The sequence below is a fragment of the Thunnus albacares genome, chromosome 5, assembly GCF_914725855.1.
Source record: "Thunnus albacares chromosome 5, fThuAlb1.1, whole genome shotgun sequence".
NCBI classification, from domain to species: Eukaryota; Metazoa; Chordata; class Actinopteri; order Scombriformes; family Scombridae; genus Thunnus; species Thunnus albacares.
This window is the reverse complement of record NC_058110.1, coordinates 16,859,381-16,877,500: the sequence shown is the minus strand read 5'-3', so window position 1 is coordinate 16,877,500 and position 18,120 is coordinate 16,859,381. Positions and strand designations below refer to the sequence as shown.

Genomic DNA, 18,120 nt, shown 5'->3' with positions numbered 1-18,120 from the left:
ACCTGTGTGTCTACATGCGACACATAACGCACGGTTGCAAACAGAGAAATATCATGATAAAAATACATTTAAAAACAACCCAACTTAAAATCTGACCAAAACTTAATCAAAATGGCCCCGACTGGATCCAAACCCCTAAATCTTCATCAGGTGCAGGTCAGGTAGCAGAATTCCAGCGGGGGGAAGGAGAGGTGAGCTGAAGACGCCTATAAATTCAGAAGGGCTTAAAAATTATTCACAGTTTTGTTGATTCTGTGTACAAGCACAAGATAATAGAAAGAAATAGGACACTAGGGAGCCAAATCAAAATAATTTATTTTTGGTGACATTTCATACAGTTCTAGGATTGTGTCTCAAACACTTGGTTGATCAATTACTATATTTCCTTTTTGCCACCCCAACCCAAATTAAACAGAAAATAACCCAAACATATTGGGGGGAGGGGAGGGAAGGGGAGGGGGGGCAATTCCTGTAGGTATTTGCAAGCCTGTCAACATCAACCATATGCTTCTAAAATGATTTCACATTACTCATGAGTAAGATTATTTTTTTAAAAACAAGTTAGTGCATTTCTTTAATTATACTAAATCACTAGCTGCTCATACTCATTAATGAAAAAAAAGAAATAACAGCCCCAGTGATTGGTTACTCATTTTACTGCATTACTAAACCCAAAGTCAATGCATCAAGTATTTTCTCTCAGCTGACATCTCGAACAGTATATAAATGTCATATGCGTAATTTTTTTTATTTTGCCAATGCGATTTCACACAACTTTGGGGAAACCAGCCTACCAAGATTGGGAGAAAAGCGTTGCGCATCAGAATTAAAATAAATAAATTTAAAAAGCAATACATACAGTGAGTCAAACTTCAAATTCTAAGTCAACCTGTTTTGTTTTTCAAATTTAAAAAAAAAAAAAAAAAAAAGGAAAGAAAAGAAAAAAAACAAAGACAAAAAAAAAATAAAACAGCAAACTCACCCTAAAAGCACAAAACAATCTGGTGGATGCCTGCTGTCAAAAGCCTCCCTCTGTAAATTCAGTACTAGAACAATTACATTCTCCCACACACGTTTCTAGTGAAGGGTTATTACGAGATAGCATAGGCAACTACACCTCTACAGTTTCTTCAAAATCCAGTTTCACTGGGCCAAAAGTTTCCCCAAGACTACATTATTTAGCAGACCTCGTCAATAAAAATCAAAACTTTATCCTAGCACACTATGATCGTAGGCAGCTGGCACATAGCACGTGAAAATGTCCCAATTTTCTTTATACCCACGACTTGGCTGCCAATTATTATGTAGCTATCATCCTTAGCTAACAGCACTCTTCAGTCTATTTTTGACACTATGCCATTGTTAAGAACAATTCACAGATATAAGCTTAACCTGGATATCCTGTGATGATGTAGAAAAGCCAAACCTAAAACCATCAGGCGCGCTGAACAGTCAAATCTTACCATTAAACTATTCTTTTTTTTTTTTCTTTTCTTCTCTCCCATGGAAAACGTCACCCTACTACCCAAACAAACATGTAAACAGAGAACCTGACTGATTATCAAACATGACGATGAATCCACTGGAGTTGGGTGGATCCAAAAACGTTTCAGAAAGATAAGAGATAAAACTTAACATGAAAAACTTTGGACCAGGCTAGCAGGTTCACCGTGGCCGACGGGCCAGTGAGCACCCCAAAGTGGATTTTTCGGGCTTCAAACAAAAAAAAAAAAAAAACCACACACCTCGACTGCGGCGTACATCAACAGTTTCTGATATCTGACTGATACAATTTAAGCCAAATGATGAACCAGGATCAAAATACCACCATAGAACACATTTCATTAATATACATTAGAAGACCTCACTGTCCGCGTTTCAGGACAGCGATTCTGAATCTCTGATGTAAAAATCAAAAAAAAAAAATCATCCATTTCATTATGTCAGTGCAACAGCATTACTGGAGCACTTCAATCATTTTGTTTAACAATCAATGCATACACAGACATCAGTCAACCCCTTCAGTCATACTTGCAAACCTAAGCACACAAGGAAAAAAAAAAAAAACTGATCTCATTGCGTGTTAGTGATATCTTTGTATATGTACATGACATATATGCATGTTCTTTTCTTCTTAGTGCATATTGTTCTTGCAGACCAACATCTATTCTTAAATCCAAAAGAAAAAAAAGAAAAAAAAAAGAAAAAAAAAAAAAGGTAGAGGGCCTTTTACGCGGCCCAGGATCCCACCTCTTCCCTAGCAGAGCGTAAATGAGACGGCCTCCAGATAAATTGCACTTAAATTCTTTTAAGCATAACGCCGGAGGCCAAAAACAAGATTTTTGTTTCCTTTTCAAATCACTCGTTAAAAGTTCTTCAGGTGTCATTTTGCCCATTAGTCCTGGATGTCCCGGTCCTATCGTCATTTTAAAAGCTTTTCTGTGGACAAGTCCCAGGAGGGAAGGTGGCTACCATAATGTTGTTGCTTTTATGTTATTCATTTTTATATAATTATATATATCCATGTATATATTCATACATCTTTTTTCTATTCTTATCAAGTTTTTACTTTGGCGATACTGGTGGGATATTCTGCTCTTTGCCAGTGTGCCTGTAGCCTCCCTGCGGGGAGCTGCGTCGGGCCATAGGCGGCCGCCTCTGGTCCCGGAACTTGAGGCCCCCAGTGCCTCTGGGGCCATTGCTGCGGTGGTAGCCTTGAGAGTCACGTTCACGCGGTGGCCGGCTCTCCTTGCATTCCCATCCGCCCTCCCTGTCGTGGCTTTTCTCTTGCTTGTCTCCAGGACCACCGCTGGAGCCCGGCTCCTCGGCCTTGTTGACGCGCAACTCGCGTAACGGCTGGCCTGATGCAGTGCCGGAGGAAGCTGGTGCAGGGGCTGCGGGGGCTGCAGGGGGGGGATCCTTGGGTGGCCGTTGGCATACCTCGGCGTAGCTGAGCTTACGGGGCTCCTGAACCAAGGCAGGGAGAAGGCACAATTTTAAAAGATGCAACACTCACTTCTATGAATTCAAACTCAAACATACATACAATTCATTTTTATTATTCCTCATCAAACCCTCAGATCTCATAATCTTAACGCTCATCGGGGTAGGAGTGAATGTTCTGGACTTTGGTGGGAAAGAGCAGAGAGATAAAAAAAAGACAGAAATACTGAAGGAGAGTGACAGATAGAGGAGGGAGAGAACCAAAGCCAGTCAGTCCACTTCCTCACTTCCCTCTATGCGCAAAAGATCTCATCATCGGGAGGACAAATATGCTCAAGTGCTTGCTTAGTGAAACTACAAAGACCCAGATTCTCACCTGTGCAGGCGTGGGAATAGTGGCTGGAGCAGGGGCCGGCGTGCTAGGTGTCGCTGGCGTGGAGGCAGCAGAGGGCTGAGGCCTGGAGCTAGGCACAGGCTGTGTGGAGGAGGAGGATGAGGAGGAAGAAGAGGAGGAGGGGTTGATGGTAGTTTGAACAGGTGCACGTGGGGTCGCTTTTGGAACTGGGGGCTCTGCCCGTTCAACCCTCTTCTCCTGACGAGTGATACTGCAAAACAAGAGTTCAGACCTTCAAGTTAACATTTTAGCTGTAACACAGATGTTTGAATCTATGCACCAAATATCCCACTTTAACTTATAATCACTGAGAATGTCGTACCCAGGGGCCGAGGGTCCGAGTGGTTGTGTAGCAGGTTTCGGTGCTGCCAGGGCAGGACTTGAGACAGCCACAGCCTCCTCTGTGACCGGGGCTTGGCCTGAAGCTGGACTCACAGTGGCTTCTTTATTGGCTTGTTCTGTCTATAAAAAGCAAAGCGACATGCACATTACACCTCTGAAGTCCCCCTCTCAACAATCCTGTCAGTACAGTTGCAGTATAGATTTCCTCTCACCTTGTCCCTGTACAAACCGCGTACAACATCTGACATTCGGTTTTCTAGCACTGGCTCTCCTTGTGTGCTGACCACGCAGCCGGGAAGAGGGGGGAAATTGGTAGCAGCCAAGTCAAACTTGGGAGGAGAAACCTTGACCTCTGCTAGCGGTACAGGCCTCTGAGAAATTAAATTGAAATGGTGTGAGATGGTTCATGTTTCAAATACAACATATATACGTTTTATGACAACATAAAATTGCCATTTACCGTAATCCGTTCATCTTCTCGCCTCCTCCGTGTTCCTCTGTAAGTTGTGCTCCGCCTGAAATGCAAATAAATCATCGGTGACTCAACCATAAGTCAAGTGTCACTGATCAAGTCTCAGCCCGGGAGCAGCGGCCATTACAGTCAGGCACAAATCTGACAGGAACTAAAACAAGGTTTACCTTCCACGTCCAGCCATGCCGCTGTCATCGCTGGGGTCCAAGGATGAGGAGGAGGAGGAGAGATGTGAGAACGCCGAGTTCAGGTCAGAGGCAGTCTGGACTGAGTTAGTGGTGGTGGCTGCAACAGGAGTGGGGGGCTGCGGGCCACGCAGTCCAGTCAGACTCTCCAAGGGGACAGGAGTTATAGATGCTGAAGTCACCTCGTTTGTCCTCCCCTGGGGCTTCACGTGGTTTCTGTTGCAGTGGGAAAAGGTGAAGATCACCACGGTAAATATTCAGTTAAAAATACTCTGAAGACATACTGGTAACCAGTGTTTCCTGTACAGCTTTTTACTTGTGGGGATGATTTTGACCTCAGGAATAAACTTCAGGAGATTACACAGACCACACTGGTGATTTTTACATGTAAAGCTTGTAACCATTCTTCGAAATTTAAAGGTCCAGTGTGTAGACTTTAGTGGCATCTAGCGGAACGGACTTGTTAGAAATGGAATATAATGTTCATGAGCATGTTTAACCTCTTAAACTCCACAAGGATGCCAGCATCCCCAGCCGCCATCACTGTCTTTCAGAGGCTGTGGCGGGCTCAGTTTTAAAGCTAGAGTGAAGATATGAAACTAGAGGATCTAAGGCATCCATTAGTACCAACAATGTCATGCTAGCTTATTGGAAAGGGCAATAAATGATGCACCAAAGTTAGGTTAAATTTGGCATGGCCATTTTCAAAAGAGGTCCCTTGACCTCTCACTCTTCATAACTGAAGGAAAATGGGTTCTGTGGGTACCCACGAGTCTCCCCTCTACAGACATGCCCATTTTATGCTAATCCCATGCAGTCTGGGGCAAAATGTTAATCCCCACAGAAGCCATTTCATTGTAGTGAGACCATTTTTTGAAACTTGACCTCACTGTATAAAATGACCTATTGTGACCTCTAGGATAATCACAGCCTCATGAAATTTTACAACGCCAAACTAGAGACCTGCGGGGGGGAGGGTTTGAGCAATTTCCAGAACAGAAGTGCTCGCCATCGAATTGCCCCCTAAAAAAGACAAACATGGATCTATGGTAGGGAGGGGGGAGTGGAAGAGATTAGTGTATAATCCCATGAAAATAAGAATCATTGTGTTGTTTTCGTTAGCTTAGAATGAGCCCTTTATATCTACAGAAGGAGCACGTCCCCTTCCACAGAGCCCACCTTGTTGCACCGCCATGTTTCGACAGTAGCCCAAAACAAACAAACAAACAAACCAAAAAGTGGCTCTAGAGAGGGCCTGTTGCGTTTTTTTCGTGAGGTTCGCAGCCACCATAGGTCCTACTACATGCTTGGAAGGGGGGGGGAGGGGAAGTGTATTCAGTTGATTGCAATCTGCAACCTCACCACTAGATGCCACTAAATTTTACACACTGGTCCTTTAAGATTGATTTCCTGCTTTCAGGCAGCTGTTGGTACCATAAGGACATTTGTTCAAGAATACATATATGTGGGTGTAATCTTTCATCTTTATGGCTCAGAAAATGGTCAGCAGCTATGTGCAGCTGCAAATCCAATTTAATTGGCTATAACATGTAAAATCACTGTATCGTCCTATAAGAGGGACTCTTGTTTGGACATTAATGTCATTACACGCAGAAATCTGCTCTGTAATCGCACTGGTTGTTGGTTGGAAGCTGGAACAGACAGCAGTAAGCCTGTATAAAAAAATGTAATTCCTATTTGTTGGGGGGTCCAGAAACAATTTTCAGATGACGGTGGTCATTACACTAAATATGTTTCATGGAAACACTGGTGGTACCAACCAAACTTGATCATTTGCTGGAGGAATAAGACAGCATGCTGTGTCCTCAAGGTAAATGTGGAGACATGCAAGGGGTTTCTGGACTACAACTGTGCTCATGATTGGTTGAAGCAGTGGAGAGTTTTCTATAAACACACACTATGTTTGGCTATCTGCAACCAATCATAAACTCATTGAGAAGAGCTGACAACACCCAGGTAAGGCAACTAATATCTTAATGTACCACAAATAATACTTTCGTATTTCGTATCGTTTCAAGTTTCAAATTGCAGAAACCTAGCAGCACGATTCACAGGTTGATGTTCTCATGAGTCTTTGACCCTCAGATCTCATAATCTGAACGCTCATTGGGACGGGAGTGAAGCTCCTGACTTTGGAAAGGAAGGATAGAAAGAAAAAGAAAAGATAATAAGGAGAAAGAGAGAACCAAAGCCAATTACCCCACACCCCAGCTTCCCTCTATGCGCATTATGATCTCATCATCGGGTCTGACTTGGGAAGAGTCCAGTGAGACATTTCTTTGTGAAGTTGCTGTTTCACCACATAAACCAACATGCAAAGTTGTCATCTCTTTGCAACAAATTTGAAGCTTACAGAATAAAGCTTGACAGCTAGACTACACTCAAAACTGTCAGCATTTCTTTGTTATAGCATATAAAAACACATGGCATATGGTAATGAAATCACTGATGAACAAAGCAGCAGTAAAACAAAGGAAAAAAACTACGGACAAACAAAATGGATGGTTAGTTGGGATGGAGAGAAACTGTTACATGTAATAATGTAAATGCAAAGCGGATATTTTGGAGCCAAGGTGGTAATAACTGGATAATGCCAATTGCTCAAAATCAAATAGCAGCTGCTGCTGTTTAGTAGGCAAGCCTACATTTATCAAATGACATGACAAATCCAGGATATCCATTACTCAGCAACAAACATTTACCACACCGATGACAAGGATTATGGCCATAAAACTCTGACGGGCAGAAGGCATGGGCCCTGTTATGGATTTAGTCATTTGGCTGCAGTATGGTAAGAGATGAGGGTAGCAATGAAGCTTATTGTACAGTGTAATAGTGGTACCTGAAGGCATTTATTACATTCTTTCTTGAATAGAGAGGGACACTGTGGGGACAGTAAGAAGACAGGGAGTGAAGAACAATTCCCTGCAGGGGTTACAGTATCTTTAGACAGTTTAATTATAAATGATCCGATGTTCACCATTTAACATCATGCAAACAATGAGACAAGTGGTAAAACATTCCCATTAGAGTATGTGTATGCAAATATCAGGCTTAAAAACTTACAAATTAACAAACATCGGGGGGGGGGGGGGGATAAAGTCCTTACCGGTTTCTATTGAATGGGCGAGTGATATTAAGAGAACCGGAGCCAGTTTTGTAGTGTCCAGCAGAGCCGAAGCCATTCACAAAGCTGCTGTTGGGAAACGGCGCCTACACAAGGAAAATAAGTCAGTGTTTACGCTACACACATTACATTTCATACAAGAACCTGAAAATAAATTGACTATCATTTGCTGTATGTGTTTGCTATAGGTATAGAACTGCTGCAGAAAAATACAGAATATTTCAACTAACTCTTTAAGTAAAATATTGTGTATTTAAGTCTACTGACAATTGAAATTGACTCATATGAATTCACTTGATGCATTTATTTTCAGGCAAAGACCAAAGATTTTCTGCAGGTTTTTCGAGTGAAGACGGACTTGTGTATCATTCCAACTACTGCTGATGCACAACTTGCATCACATTTTACACACTGAATGTTAAGATGCAGAAAACCAATAGTAGTTGGAAAGGAGGAGTTCGTATTAGTGTGACAAGTACAGCATGTCTCACCAGAGGAGTTTCAAAATACGGTGTGGGCGAAGGCGTCCAGGTGGGAGGTACGATGCCGTAGACTGGGTACTGCTGCTGGGGGTAAACGTGCTGCATGTAGAGTGGGGAACTGTACTGGGACTGGCTCTGGGACTGCTGGGCGTACAGGCTGCTGTCCATGCTACGGTAGCCATTCTTTGCAAAGAATGTGTTGATGGCCTTTATCCTGGCCTGTCAGTGTGGAAAAACCAGGAAAAGAGGAAAGAGTGAAATCATTAAAAACTGCTTCATAAAAAGGCATTTCTGAAATTGACAAAGGGGTTGTAAATTTGTCTCACCATGATGGGTTTTCCCTGAAATGTTTTCACTTCCTCTCTCAAGTATTTGTATGCCTAGAGGAGCAAAAGACACGATTATGATCATGTCACAACATTTCAACTGAAGAAAGTGAAGAAAGTGAAATTCAACTGGAATTACCTGTTGAGCATCCGTGTCTGATTGGAATGTGATGTACCAGTTGTTGTTGTGTGCAAACTCGACACTTATCACCTTTGGACAGTTGTCATTTTTGAACAGTGACTCCACTTCCTGAAAAGATAAACAGCAAGAATTGTGTCACACTTGATCTAAAACATCAGCTTCATTTTACAGTTCTCTCTGCTAAGTTAGCGTTACCTCAACAGGTGTGGTTTCAGGGACCTCTCGCAGGATGATAATGCACCGCTTGTGATTAGGACGCACTTTCTCCCCTTTCTCATCCACTTGTACCATGGGAGAAGCTGAGGGAAGACAGAGGTAAATTCAAGGTATTTCAAATCAAGAGACATCACAGATTTCTATGTTTTCTTAAACTTTCCACTTACATCTCAGCACATCCAGGATGAGGTCCATGTCAGTGGTGAGGACCTTGATGCCCTCCATGCTGGCGATGGTCCAAATGGGGACAAACTGGTCGCTGTCCATCTGAGACATCAGGTACAAATCCTTCGAGAGGTTTTCTCTGAATCACAAAATGAAAAATCCATGAAGATTAGTCTTCTCTTGATCTGGGGAAAACAACAAGTCCACAACAGTTTAAAATAAGGTGTTTTTAAGTGCTTGACTCTCACCTTGAGAAATAAAACTCCAGTTCTTTCTTTAGAGACTCGCGTAGATTCTCAGAAGAGATCGGCTGTTCTTCAGTTTTTGAATCCACTGGGAACCAAAAACACAATCAGTCAGTGATTCTTCTATATCAAGTTCTCCTGCACCACACACACCTTTCAGTGATTAAGGGGGTAAACCCACATTTGCCGTTGGTCGCCATTTTGCATCTCATCAACCCTCTTGCCACCCTTTGATGTGGCTACAGCTTTGACATAAATAAATAAGTATATGATAGGCCCATCACACCATTACTTTACAATTATTGATGGATTACTCTGCAGTGACTTCCAGACATTTTAAAGGTGCAGTGTGTAGAATTTAGCGGCATCTAGCGGACTCGGCAGAAATGGAATATAATATTCATTAGTATGTTTTAATTAGTGTATAATCACCTGACAATAAGAGTTGTTGTGTTCTCATTACCTTAGAATGAGCCCTTTATATCTACATAGGGAGCGGGTCCTCTTCCACAGAGTCCACCATGTTGCACCACCATGTTTCTACAGTAGCCCACAATGGACAAACCAAACATGCAACCATAGCTTCTCTTACACGCTTGAAGGGTGAGGGGAGGGGTCGCCGGTAGTTTACAATCTGCAAGCTCACGGCCAGATGCCACTAAAGTCTAAACACTGGACCTTTAACCATCTCAGAGATACTTGAGCAGGACCGAGTGTAGATCATGTGAGTAATATTTAATAACGAGGAGTACAACTGAACCTGTGAAAACACTTTTTAATCATATTTTCTGTGGCTCTATAGTGGTTGTGGTTCTAAAGTCTAAAAAATAACCCTATTTGATTGTGTCATCAGGGTTGTAAAAGCGCCGGATTTGGAGACTTTAAACTTTTAATTTAAAGCCTGTGTTTCAAACTAGGCATGCAGAGTTTGAAAGACATGGGTCTTTATAAAATATGCTATCTTGCATTGTGGGTGCTGTGTGTTTTACAGTGTTTTTTTGACTTTACCCCTTCAAGGAACAGGTCTTCTGTGAAACGTGACTACCAGTCTAAACAGGTCTAACCACGCTTGAATGTGTGTTCATTATCCCCAGTTAAACACAGGGTTTGCTTGTGAAAGTGGTACATGAAGTACAAACAAATGTACAGGTCAGATTTGGGTAAACAGTCTGTGTGTGCTCTCTTTCACCTTGCTGCTAGACAGATTTCAAAGTTGAACCATGTGCCACGGAGAGCCAGCAAGTCTGCACATTTTCATTCCAACCAGCACAGACTCTACCCACTGATTAGCACATCATCATCATCATCAGTGAAATCACCTGCTGATCTGATCAGCTGGGAGAATGAAAACCTGCAGGCTCGTATAGGTCAATGTGCTGCTATGGAAAACAAATTTGTGAGGCAATACTCGCAGGGTATTATTGTATTTCAGCTGTGGAAGCCATCAGCGTCTGATATATGTTAATACAGTTTATTGACTCGGCACATGTGAAGTTTTAGATCCCATCCAAACTTTATTGTTTAGATGAACTATTAAAACAAATAAATGTATTGAAAACTGAGTTGCAGCAGCAGTTGGTGTGTGGAGACGGCTCCATGTGATGTGACTGACCTGAGGTCCCTGTGGTGGACTCAGCGGGGGAAAAGCCCAACTCTGGAGGGTCCATTCCATTTACTGCTATCTCAGCTGTTGCTGTGGAGCTGCTGTCATCCAGGGCCGTGAATCCCACAGTGTACTGCTTGCACCCAGCAGACGACGGCTCAGAATAACCTGTGAACAAGGTAAAGAGTTTCAGTCAGGGATGATTCGCCTTGTCTATTTGTAAAGTCCATAAATCCCCTTGTCCCCCTTGTTTGGTTTGGTACTGTGTGTTTGTGTATATATTAATAGTGTTCATATGTGTATAAATACAGTCAAAAAATGTAGTTGCTGTAGCCGGTGCTGACAGAAATATTAATAGACATATATGGGAGCTAATGCTGCACCAAATCCTTCTCATAATGTCCACTTTTCCAGAGAAATATTGTGTTTTCCCACATTTTAAAGATCTAACTGTAATAAAATCATACATCAATTATTAATATTCTGATGGATATCTAATTGGGCTGATAGAAGTGTGTCTCACCCTCGCTGATGTCTGAGGGGGGCCAATGAGGACTGTTGGTAACAGCCTCGCTGGGGGCCACGGGCATCTCCTGCCACACCTTGGCATTTGGGTTCAAACCGGCGCCCTTAGAGGTGACCTTCAAAGCAGAAACAGCAGGTTTAAACAAGTTCAATCGATCGAGGTCAATCAAACATTTCAGAAGATACACAAGGACTAAAAAAACAATGTAGAAAATATCTGTCATGTAAAGCTGTTATCTGCTGCAATTAACAGTTGATTTATATTTGAATAGATCTGAATGAGACTGATGTGCTGCATCTACAAATGAGACCCGCACAACACTGAGCATCAAGTATTTAATATTCTCACTGCTTCACCTCTGATTTGCCATCTCATCTCTGGATGGCATCATACTTGTTCACGTCAGAATTAATTAATATTTTGAAGAATTGAGCAAGGATAAAACACTACCAGTACACCGACAGTATGATCTGTACCTTCCCAACTCAGCTCATTAACATTAATTCATAGAGTAGTAAGCACCGAACATCTTCACTGCATTAAATAAACCTAATAGCTATTGAGTGTAAGCCCCTATGGCCTTTAAAGAGCACGGGAAATCTATGATCATCAAGGTGGAAATCTGATGACAACATGATAACTTGATCTAATTATGGCAATGGATTTGGAAAATATGAAGCAACGAACAATTTAAGATCTAGTTGTCCAATGGAAAGTATTTTGATCTCACTATCATGCTTCCACAGGCCAAAAAGAAAAAAAACACACTCTAAAGACAACAAACTCATCTAACTAGAAGAATTTTAACTAACAAATGTGTAACCAGTTATTTTTGCAGTCTGGTGCACTCAAATACTGTTTGTCAGAAACTGGGATCAAATTTTACCCAGTGTTGTTAAGGTAAACATTACACTGTACTGCATGAGTGAAAAAGCACATCCGCAGTCACAAAAGTGTAAACATATCAACAAAAACCAGGCAGCAATGACACACAAAAACCAGAAGATTTAACGAGACGTTACACACTGTGATCTCCAATGATTTACCACGGAGGACAGATCATGCAGGTTACAGCGACCCAATCACTACACCTGCTGATTTCACTCACTACTTCAACCTTAAATTGGGGGGCACTAAGTGAAATCACCTGGTGCAATCTTTGGATGGACTCAGACCTGCATACCATTGGGCCTCCATGGCATATAATTGGAAACCAGAGAAGTACAGTGAAGTGTGCCCACAGGGCCCCATGATCCCCTGTTGACAAAAGAGGCTATTAGCCTGTTAACCTCAAGGAGGAGAATGACTGTAAAACATTTGCATGACCAAAATTTTACGCAGTAATAAAGCTGTTGGTAAAACTACGTAAAAACAACTAACAATGTTAAGACTACTACTGCTATTACTTTGAGTTACTTTCACCAATTTTATTTTTAAACGCACATTATTCAAGGGTAGCATCTGCATATCAGAGGAGCTGTGGGCTGCAGGAGAAATCCTGACCCTGCAGAGATCTGTGGCCAGGAATAGACCACATACTGTACATATAAAGGCACACAGGTGCTGATGTGATGCTGGTATAAGCCAACTGAGTGTTGTGATTGTATGCGATCGAGTGGATGGCAGCTGTACATTGAATCGCCAGTAACTGGTCAAGTTTACCAGCTTCTTTTGACACTGGCACCTGCAAATAGATCCACGTCCTTTTCTTGCAGAAGCACTCGGCCTGACAAGAACAGCTGCTGGTCACAATGTTCCTCAAGATACCAGTTACAGAAGACTGCATGAGCCACACAACGAGGCCTCGGTGCCATTCAAGAGAGTAATCTATCAATCAGTCAATCAAACTTTGTTTGTATAGCACCTTTCGTACAGGTTAGTGCACTTTAAAGTGCTTCACAGATGACTGACAAGCTGATAATGAGACAGAACAAGTGTAGACTGTAAAAACAAAAAAAGACAACAAAAACAAAAGAATTTGATAAAAATGCGCACAAGAATATAAAATGATGTAAGTGTAATTAAATAGATTTAAAATCTCTTAACAGTAATAGTAGTAAAACAAACATATATATAAAGTAGTAGAGTGAAATAAAAACTAGATCAAAACACTATAAAATAGATTAAAAAGACAAAAGAAGTAAAATCAATAAGAGAGATAAAATATGTAATAATATTAATGATAATAATAACAACAGGATAAAATGAAATATTTTTTACAACAAATACGATAAAATAAGTGATTGAAATAAAGTAAATAATGTCTATAAACTATCCTTAATCTGAAGCCGGGCTGAGGAGGCAGGTTTTAAGTTTACGTTTAAAGATTTCAAAACTTCAGCTGCGCTCAGACCTTCAGGAATAAAAGTTAAAAGCTGCTTCACCAAATCTTTCAGTCCTGCACTTCGAAACAACCAACAGACGCCTGCAACAGTGTGAGGACTTTAAAACAGGTGTAGTGTGTTGTCTCCTTCTGGTCCTGGTCTGCACCTGGACTGCAGAGTTCTGAATCAGCTGTAGCTTATTTATACAGTTTTTGTGTAAACCAGGTAGGAGGGCACTACAGTAGTCCAGCATGCTGGATATAAAAGTGTGCATTAGTCTCTGTCATTCTGAGACAGAAATGGTCACTTCAGCAATATTTCTGAGGTAATAAAAATCAGATTTTGTGACAAACCACACATGAACATTATGGTTCAGATCTGAGTCAAAGACCACACCATGTTTCTTTGCTTGTTGGCTCAGGGTGAGTCCAAGGGAATTTAATTTTACAATCAGTCTCTCTCTCTATGGTTTATAACCTGTGACTAAAATTTCAGTTTTATCCTGTTGAGCTGTAATAAGTTGTGTGACATCCAGACATTAATACCTAAAATAAACTGTGCATACAGCATGAACATTTATGTGCTGCCGTGCAACTTGACACATGGTTACAATGCATGCTTCTGTGTTACAGGCCGTCGCAAGCCAAGTAATGTCAGCTGACTGCGCTGCGCAGCACAGGCCGGGTGTTTGCAACGCATGCCACTGCGCTAGCAGGGTTAGCTAGCAGCTGCGATTAGCTAACAGAAACGTTTGACTGAATGAACGTCTGTCCGCCAATAATCGAAGCATCGATCATCTACAGTTTAAAAACAACTCAATCACTGCTTCTCCGCTTCACGTAGCACCGCCGTAATTGCACAGCTGTGTCATAAGTTAACTTACAGGCTAATGATTACTCAGCAAACTCGTTACTTAATGAGCTCGCTTGTTCCAGTGGAGAGCTAAGCTAACGTTAGCTAGCTGTGTGTCAGGAGCTGCAGTGCAGATCTGGATCCTCATAAGTCAATAATTTCTTGTCTGTGCTGGTTACAAGGTAACTTAGCAGTCCTACAAGTGCTGTTGTGTGCTGTGTCTGAGGCTGTTTTCGCTTGGTGATCAATAAAACCTCACAGTTAAATAACTTCCAATCATTAAGTGATTACTCGACTGGTCTCAAAGTCAAAGCGAAGCTGAAACTTGTCGGTTTAAATGCGTCTTGTGTGTGTTAAAAGTGTCTGTTGTCTAATAAACACCGCAGAGGAGGCGTACAGGTCTCCACTGAGCAGCAGCTTATCTCTCCAGCGGCTGCAGGCCTCACTCACCATGCCGCCGGACCCTCCCTCGTTCCCCGGCGGAGTCTCGTCCTTCCCGCCGGTCCTCGGTCCCGGCTCGGCCTCCTCCTCCTGCAGCAGCGGCGGCTCTCCGCTCTGGTCTGAACTCATCAGCCGCTCCTGACTCACTTCCACCCCGTCGTGTTGTCCCGGCCCCCGCCTGCCACCACCTCCTCTGTCCGGCGCACCGGCCGGGCTCAGCAGTCAGTCCGGCTCTCCTGTCGGATCTCGAACTAGCTTCCTAGCAGCTAACTTAGCAGGTGTGCTGCAGACTGAAGCTATCGACCTGAGCGTGCTGTGGAGCACCGTCAGCTCAGCGGATCAAACCTGCTACGATACTAGCAGTGTAAACAAAGCCAAACCATGACTCTTCTCAGACTTCACTCCCCGCTGGCGTCTCATCAAACATTACACCGCACAGCGGCTTCGTGAGGCGCATTCCTGACCGGGCGACCGGAGCGGACACTGGGGACACGCAGCTCTCCTCAGGCAGGCTCACAGTCCGCCGACGTCCCGGCTGCCACCGCGAGGTCCCGGTGACCTCTGCACAAAACATTTCCTCTTCCTTTTCCGGATTCACGCTGTAGTTTTTTTTCTACCAGCATGTTTTCTGCTGTAGTAGAGTCTGTTTATCTGCTTGGGAGTACACCAAGTTATATTAACTACAAGGGCTAATTTATTTGTATTTAGAATTATAAAATATATTTTTTCTACTTTTATTCTAAAAATGATTATACATAGATTAATTCAAGCCAGTCTGTGAACTGGTGTTGCACCATGGTGTTAAAGGTCCCTGCAGACATGTTTTAAGATGTATATAAAATACTCTATTTTGAATAATAATCAGTTTCTAATATGTTTTTTCAGTTAAAAGTTAAATTACCTTGTTGATTACCTTAAAATGACATCTCCTTCTCCCTCATTAATAATTCCAGATTCTATAAATATGCAAATATATTTCATTTCAGAAGTCTAACTACTACAAGATGTCTCCTACTTCACTGTAAATTAAAAGTAAATTCTCAGTGTTTGTGCACTGGAGGCTTTAAGTTTCCACATCAGACTTGTGTAAATTGAATATTGGACCAGGATTGGCCTCCAAACTAGTTGTGATGTCACAGATATTACTCGTACGCTCACTCCTTAAAATCAGACTTTCTGTAAGCGCAGAAACTTCCCACTTTCAGCAGATAAATGTGAAAACAGCTTCAAGCGTTAAACTCTGCACAAACATTCTGCACAGTGAAGCTCAAACATCCAGCTGTAGGAACAAGAAGAAAAACACATTTTTGAATGGAGGGGGACTTTAACATCTTGGTGCAATACAAGTTCATAGACTGACTTGAATGAATCTTTTTATAATCAATTTTAGAATAAAAGTAGAAAAAATATATTTTATAATTATAAATACAATAACAAAATGCATGGAATGAGTCTGAATAAATGAGCTCTTATAATTAAAGTCCCCCTATATAAAGCAGGGGGACTTTAATTATAAACGCTAATTTATGCAAACTCATTCCATGTATTTTATTATTATGCTTCTGAAATGAAAAATATTTGCATATTTATAGATTCTGGGTTGGGTTTTTTTGTGGAAAAACCACATCAGACGCAGATTATTATTAATTAAAGCAGTTTTTTATATGCACCTTAAAACATGTCTAGAGGGGTCTTTCAGGATTTGTTTCGAGCTGATGACACCCAAACAGGGTTTGTGAGAAAACAAAAAAGTGCTTTTGCTTACTTTCCTGTTTTAAAACCATATTTGTACAATATACATTGTAAGAAACGAATTGAATAAAATATACAACTCTTACACAAACACTGAGTTATTTCCCTGTAGGCCTGAACATCCTTTAAGTCAGTTTTGATAATTAAGATACTTCTGCACTTGTAGTAGGTTGTGTAATACATGTATGTATGTACACATTCCAGTGTAATATTTCTTCATCATTTGCGCATGTCTACGTGACATTTTTTCTTCTATTCTGCAATTATCTCTAGTTTGAGTAAATACACTGCTATCATGTTAATATGCATACGTAGATGGTGTTCCAGTCACTATCAGCAGGGTGAATAAATGACCTTTTGTGTGGTATAAAAAGACAAAGAGAGTCAAAGAAAGAAAAGTGATGTAATCACTTTTTTGAGATGTAATCAGCCACTGAAAACGCTTTAATTAACCTAAAAAGGTTGTTCAAAGACAGGTCACATAGTGTTAAATTAGGGAATAACTGTATTTTATTGGATTATCTGTGCAGTAGATTAAAATGGCTCCACTGTTAAGGTTCCCGTCAATGAAGAAAACATGTTATAAAATGGTGAATATTATGATTCAGTGATCAAGGTATTCAGCTTTAACCACAAGCACCATGACATGTTACATCTGCTGATTCACAGCAAATCCAGCTAGATATCCTCTGACCCGAATGATCGAAAACCTTCCCAGACATTGTTTGATATGTAATTCAGAGGCAGGTTTTGCAGGCTCTAAACTAAACAACATAAACTAGGTGTTAGTCAGATTAATCAAATAAATACCTGCAAGTTGCAATGTAACCTCTATTTTTGACTCACAAGCAATCTTCTTTTTACTTGCAGGCAGTTTAGAGGTACAGACGTGGCTGAAATTATTGGTACCCTTGCATTTTATTAAAATAATGCACCATTCACCCTGAACAGTGTTGAAATTAAGATATTTTATTATCAATGCATGTCTATGTGTGGTTTGCAGAGGAACAAAACACAAAAGCTGTAAAAATAACTAAATTCATGTTTATTCTACAAAGACTTATTGGTACCTTTTTAGAAGTTGTAAGAAATAATTGATTTGTAATGATACTTTACGCAGACTATTGTGTTTTAATTAGTATTACAGGTGTTTTCAATCTTATAATCATTCATGCAGCCAGTTTAAAAGGATATAATTACTCACTCTGCTGTTTTGTGCCACAGTGTGCGTCACATTGAACATGAAAAACAGAAGGACCTAGAGAGTGGTATGAAGACATTAGAAAAAAGGTAATAGCCAAGTATGGTCAACGTAAAGGTTACAAGACCATCTCCAAAGAGCTTGATGTTCCTTTGACCACTGTTGCCAGTATTATTAAGAAGTTTAAGGTCCATGAAACTGTAGCCAACATCTCTGGATGTGGTTGCAAGAGGAAAATTGGCCCGAGATTGAACAGAAGGATTGCTCGAATAGTCGCAAAAGAATCAAGGAAAACTTCAATACAGATCCAAGCTGTTCAAGGTACACTAGTGTCAATTTGCACCATCTGTCGCTGCCTGAA

General features: G+C 41.3%; 1 protein-coding gene across 2 annotated transcripts; it reads right to left on the bottom strand.

Annotated features, from left to right (window-relative positions):
- Nucleotides 1-297: 297 nt before the first annotated feature.
- On the bottom strand, nt 298-15,632 carry LOC122982658 (la-related protein 4). 2 transcript variants are annotated; one of them, XM_044352108.1, is made up of 17 exons: nt 14,816-15,632; nt 11,187-11,304; nt 10,673-10,831; nt 9,064-9,148; nt 8,818-8,954; nt 8,630-8,733; nt 8,432-8,542; nt 8,293-8,346; nt 7,976-8,185; nt 7,467-7,570; nt 7,200-7,241; nt 4,319-4,552; nt 4,140-4,194; nt 3,892-4,050; nt 3,660-3,799; nt 3,320-3,548; nt 298-2,967 (listed from the first exon to the last, which is right to left on the bottom strand). In XM_044352108.1, exons 1-17 carry the CDS (start codon nt 14,933-14,935, stop codon nt 2,566-2,568), a joined length of 2,463 nt encoding a protein of 820 aa, XP_044208043.1. In that variant the 5' UTR covers nt 14,936-15,632; the 3' UTR covers nt 298-2,565. The 2 variants fall into 2 exon arrangements, with proteins under 2 accessions (XP_044208043.1, XP_044208044.1); XM_044352109.1 differs by lacking the exon at nt 7,200-7,241 and having other exon boundaries at nt 14,816-15,631.
- Nucleotides 15,633-18,120: the final 2,488 nt, after the last annotated feature.

Excerpts from the sequence above, each read along its gene's own strand:
- LOC122982658 (XM_044352108.1), bottom strand. The coding sequence starts at position 14,935 with ATGAGTTCAGACCAGAGCGGAGAGCCGCCGCTGCTGCAGGAGGAGGAG. Across the intron at positions 8,734-8,817 it reads CATCCTGGATGTGCTGAGAT|CTTCTCCCATGGTACAAGTG; the intron begins GTAAGTGGAAAG and ends GTCTTCCCTCAG. Across the intron at positions 3,800-3,891 it reads GCGGTTTGTACAGGGACAAG|ACAGAACAAGCCAATAAAGA; the intron begins GTGAGAGGAAAT and ends TGCTTTTTATAG.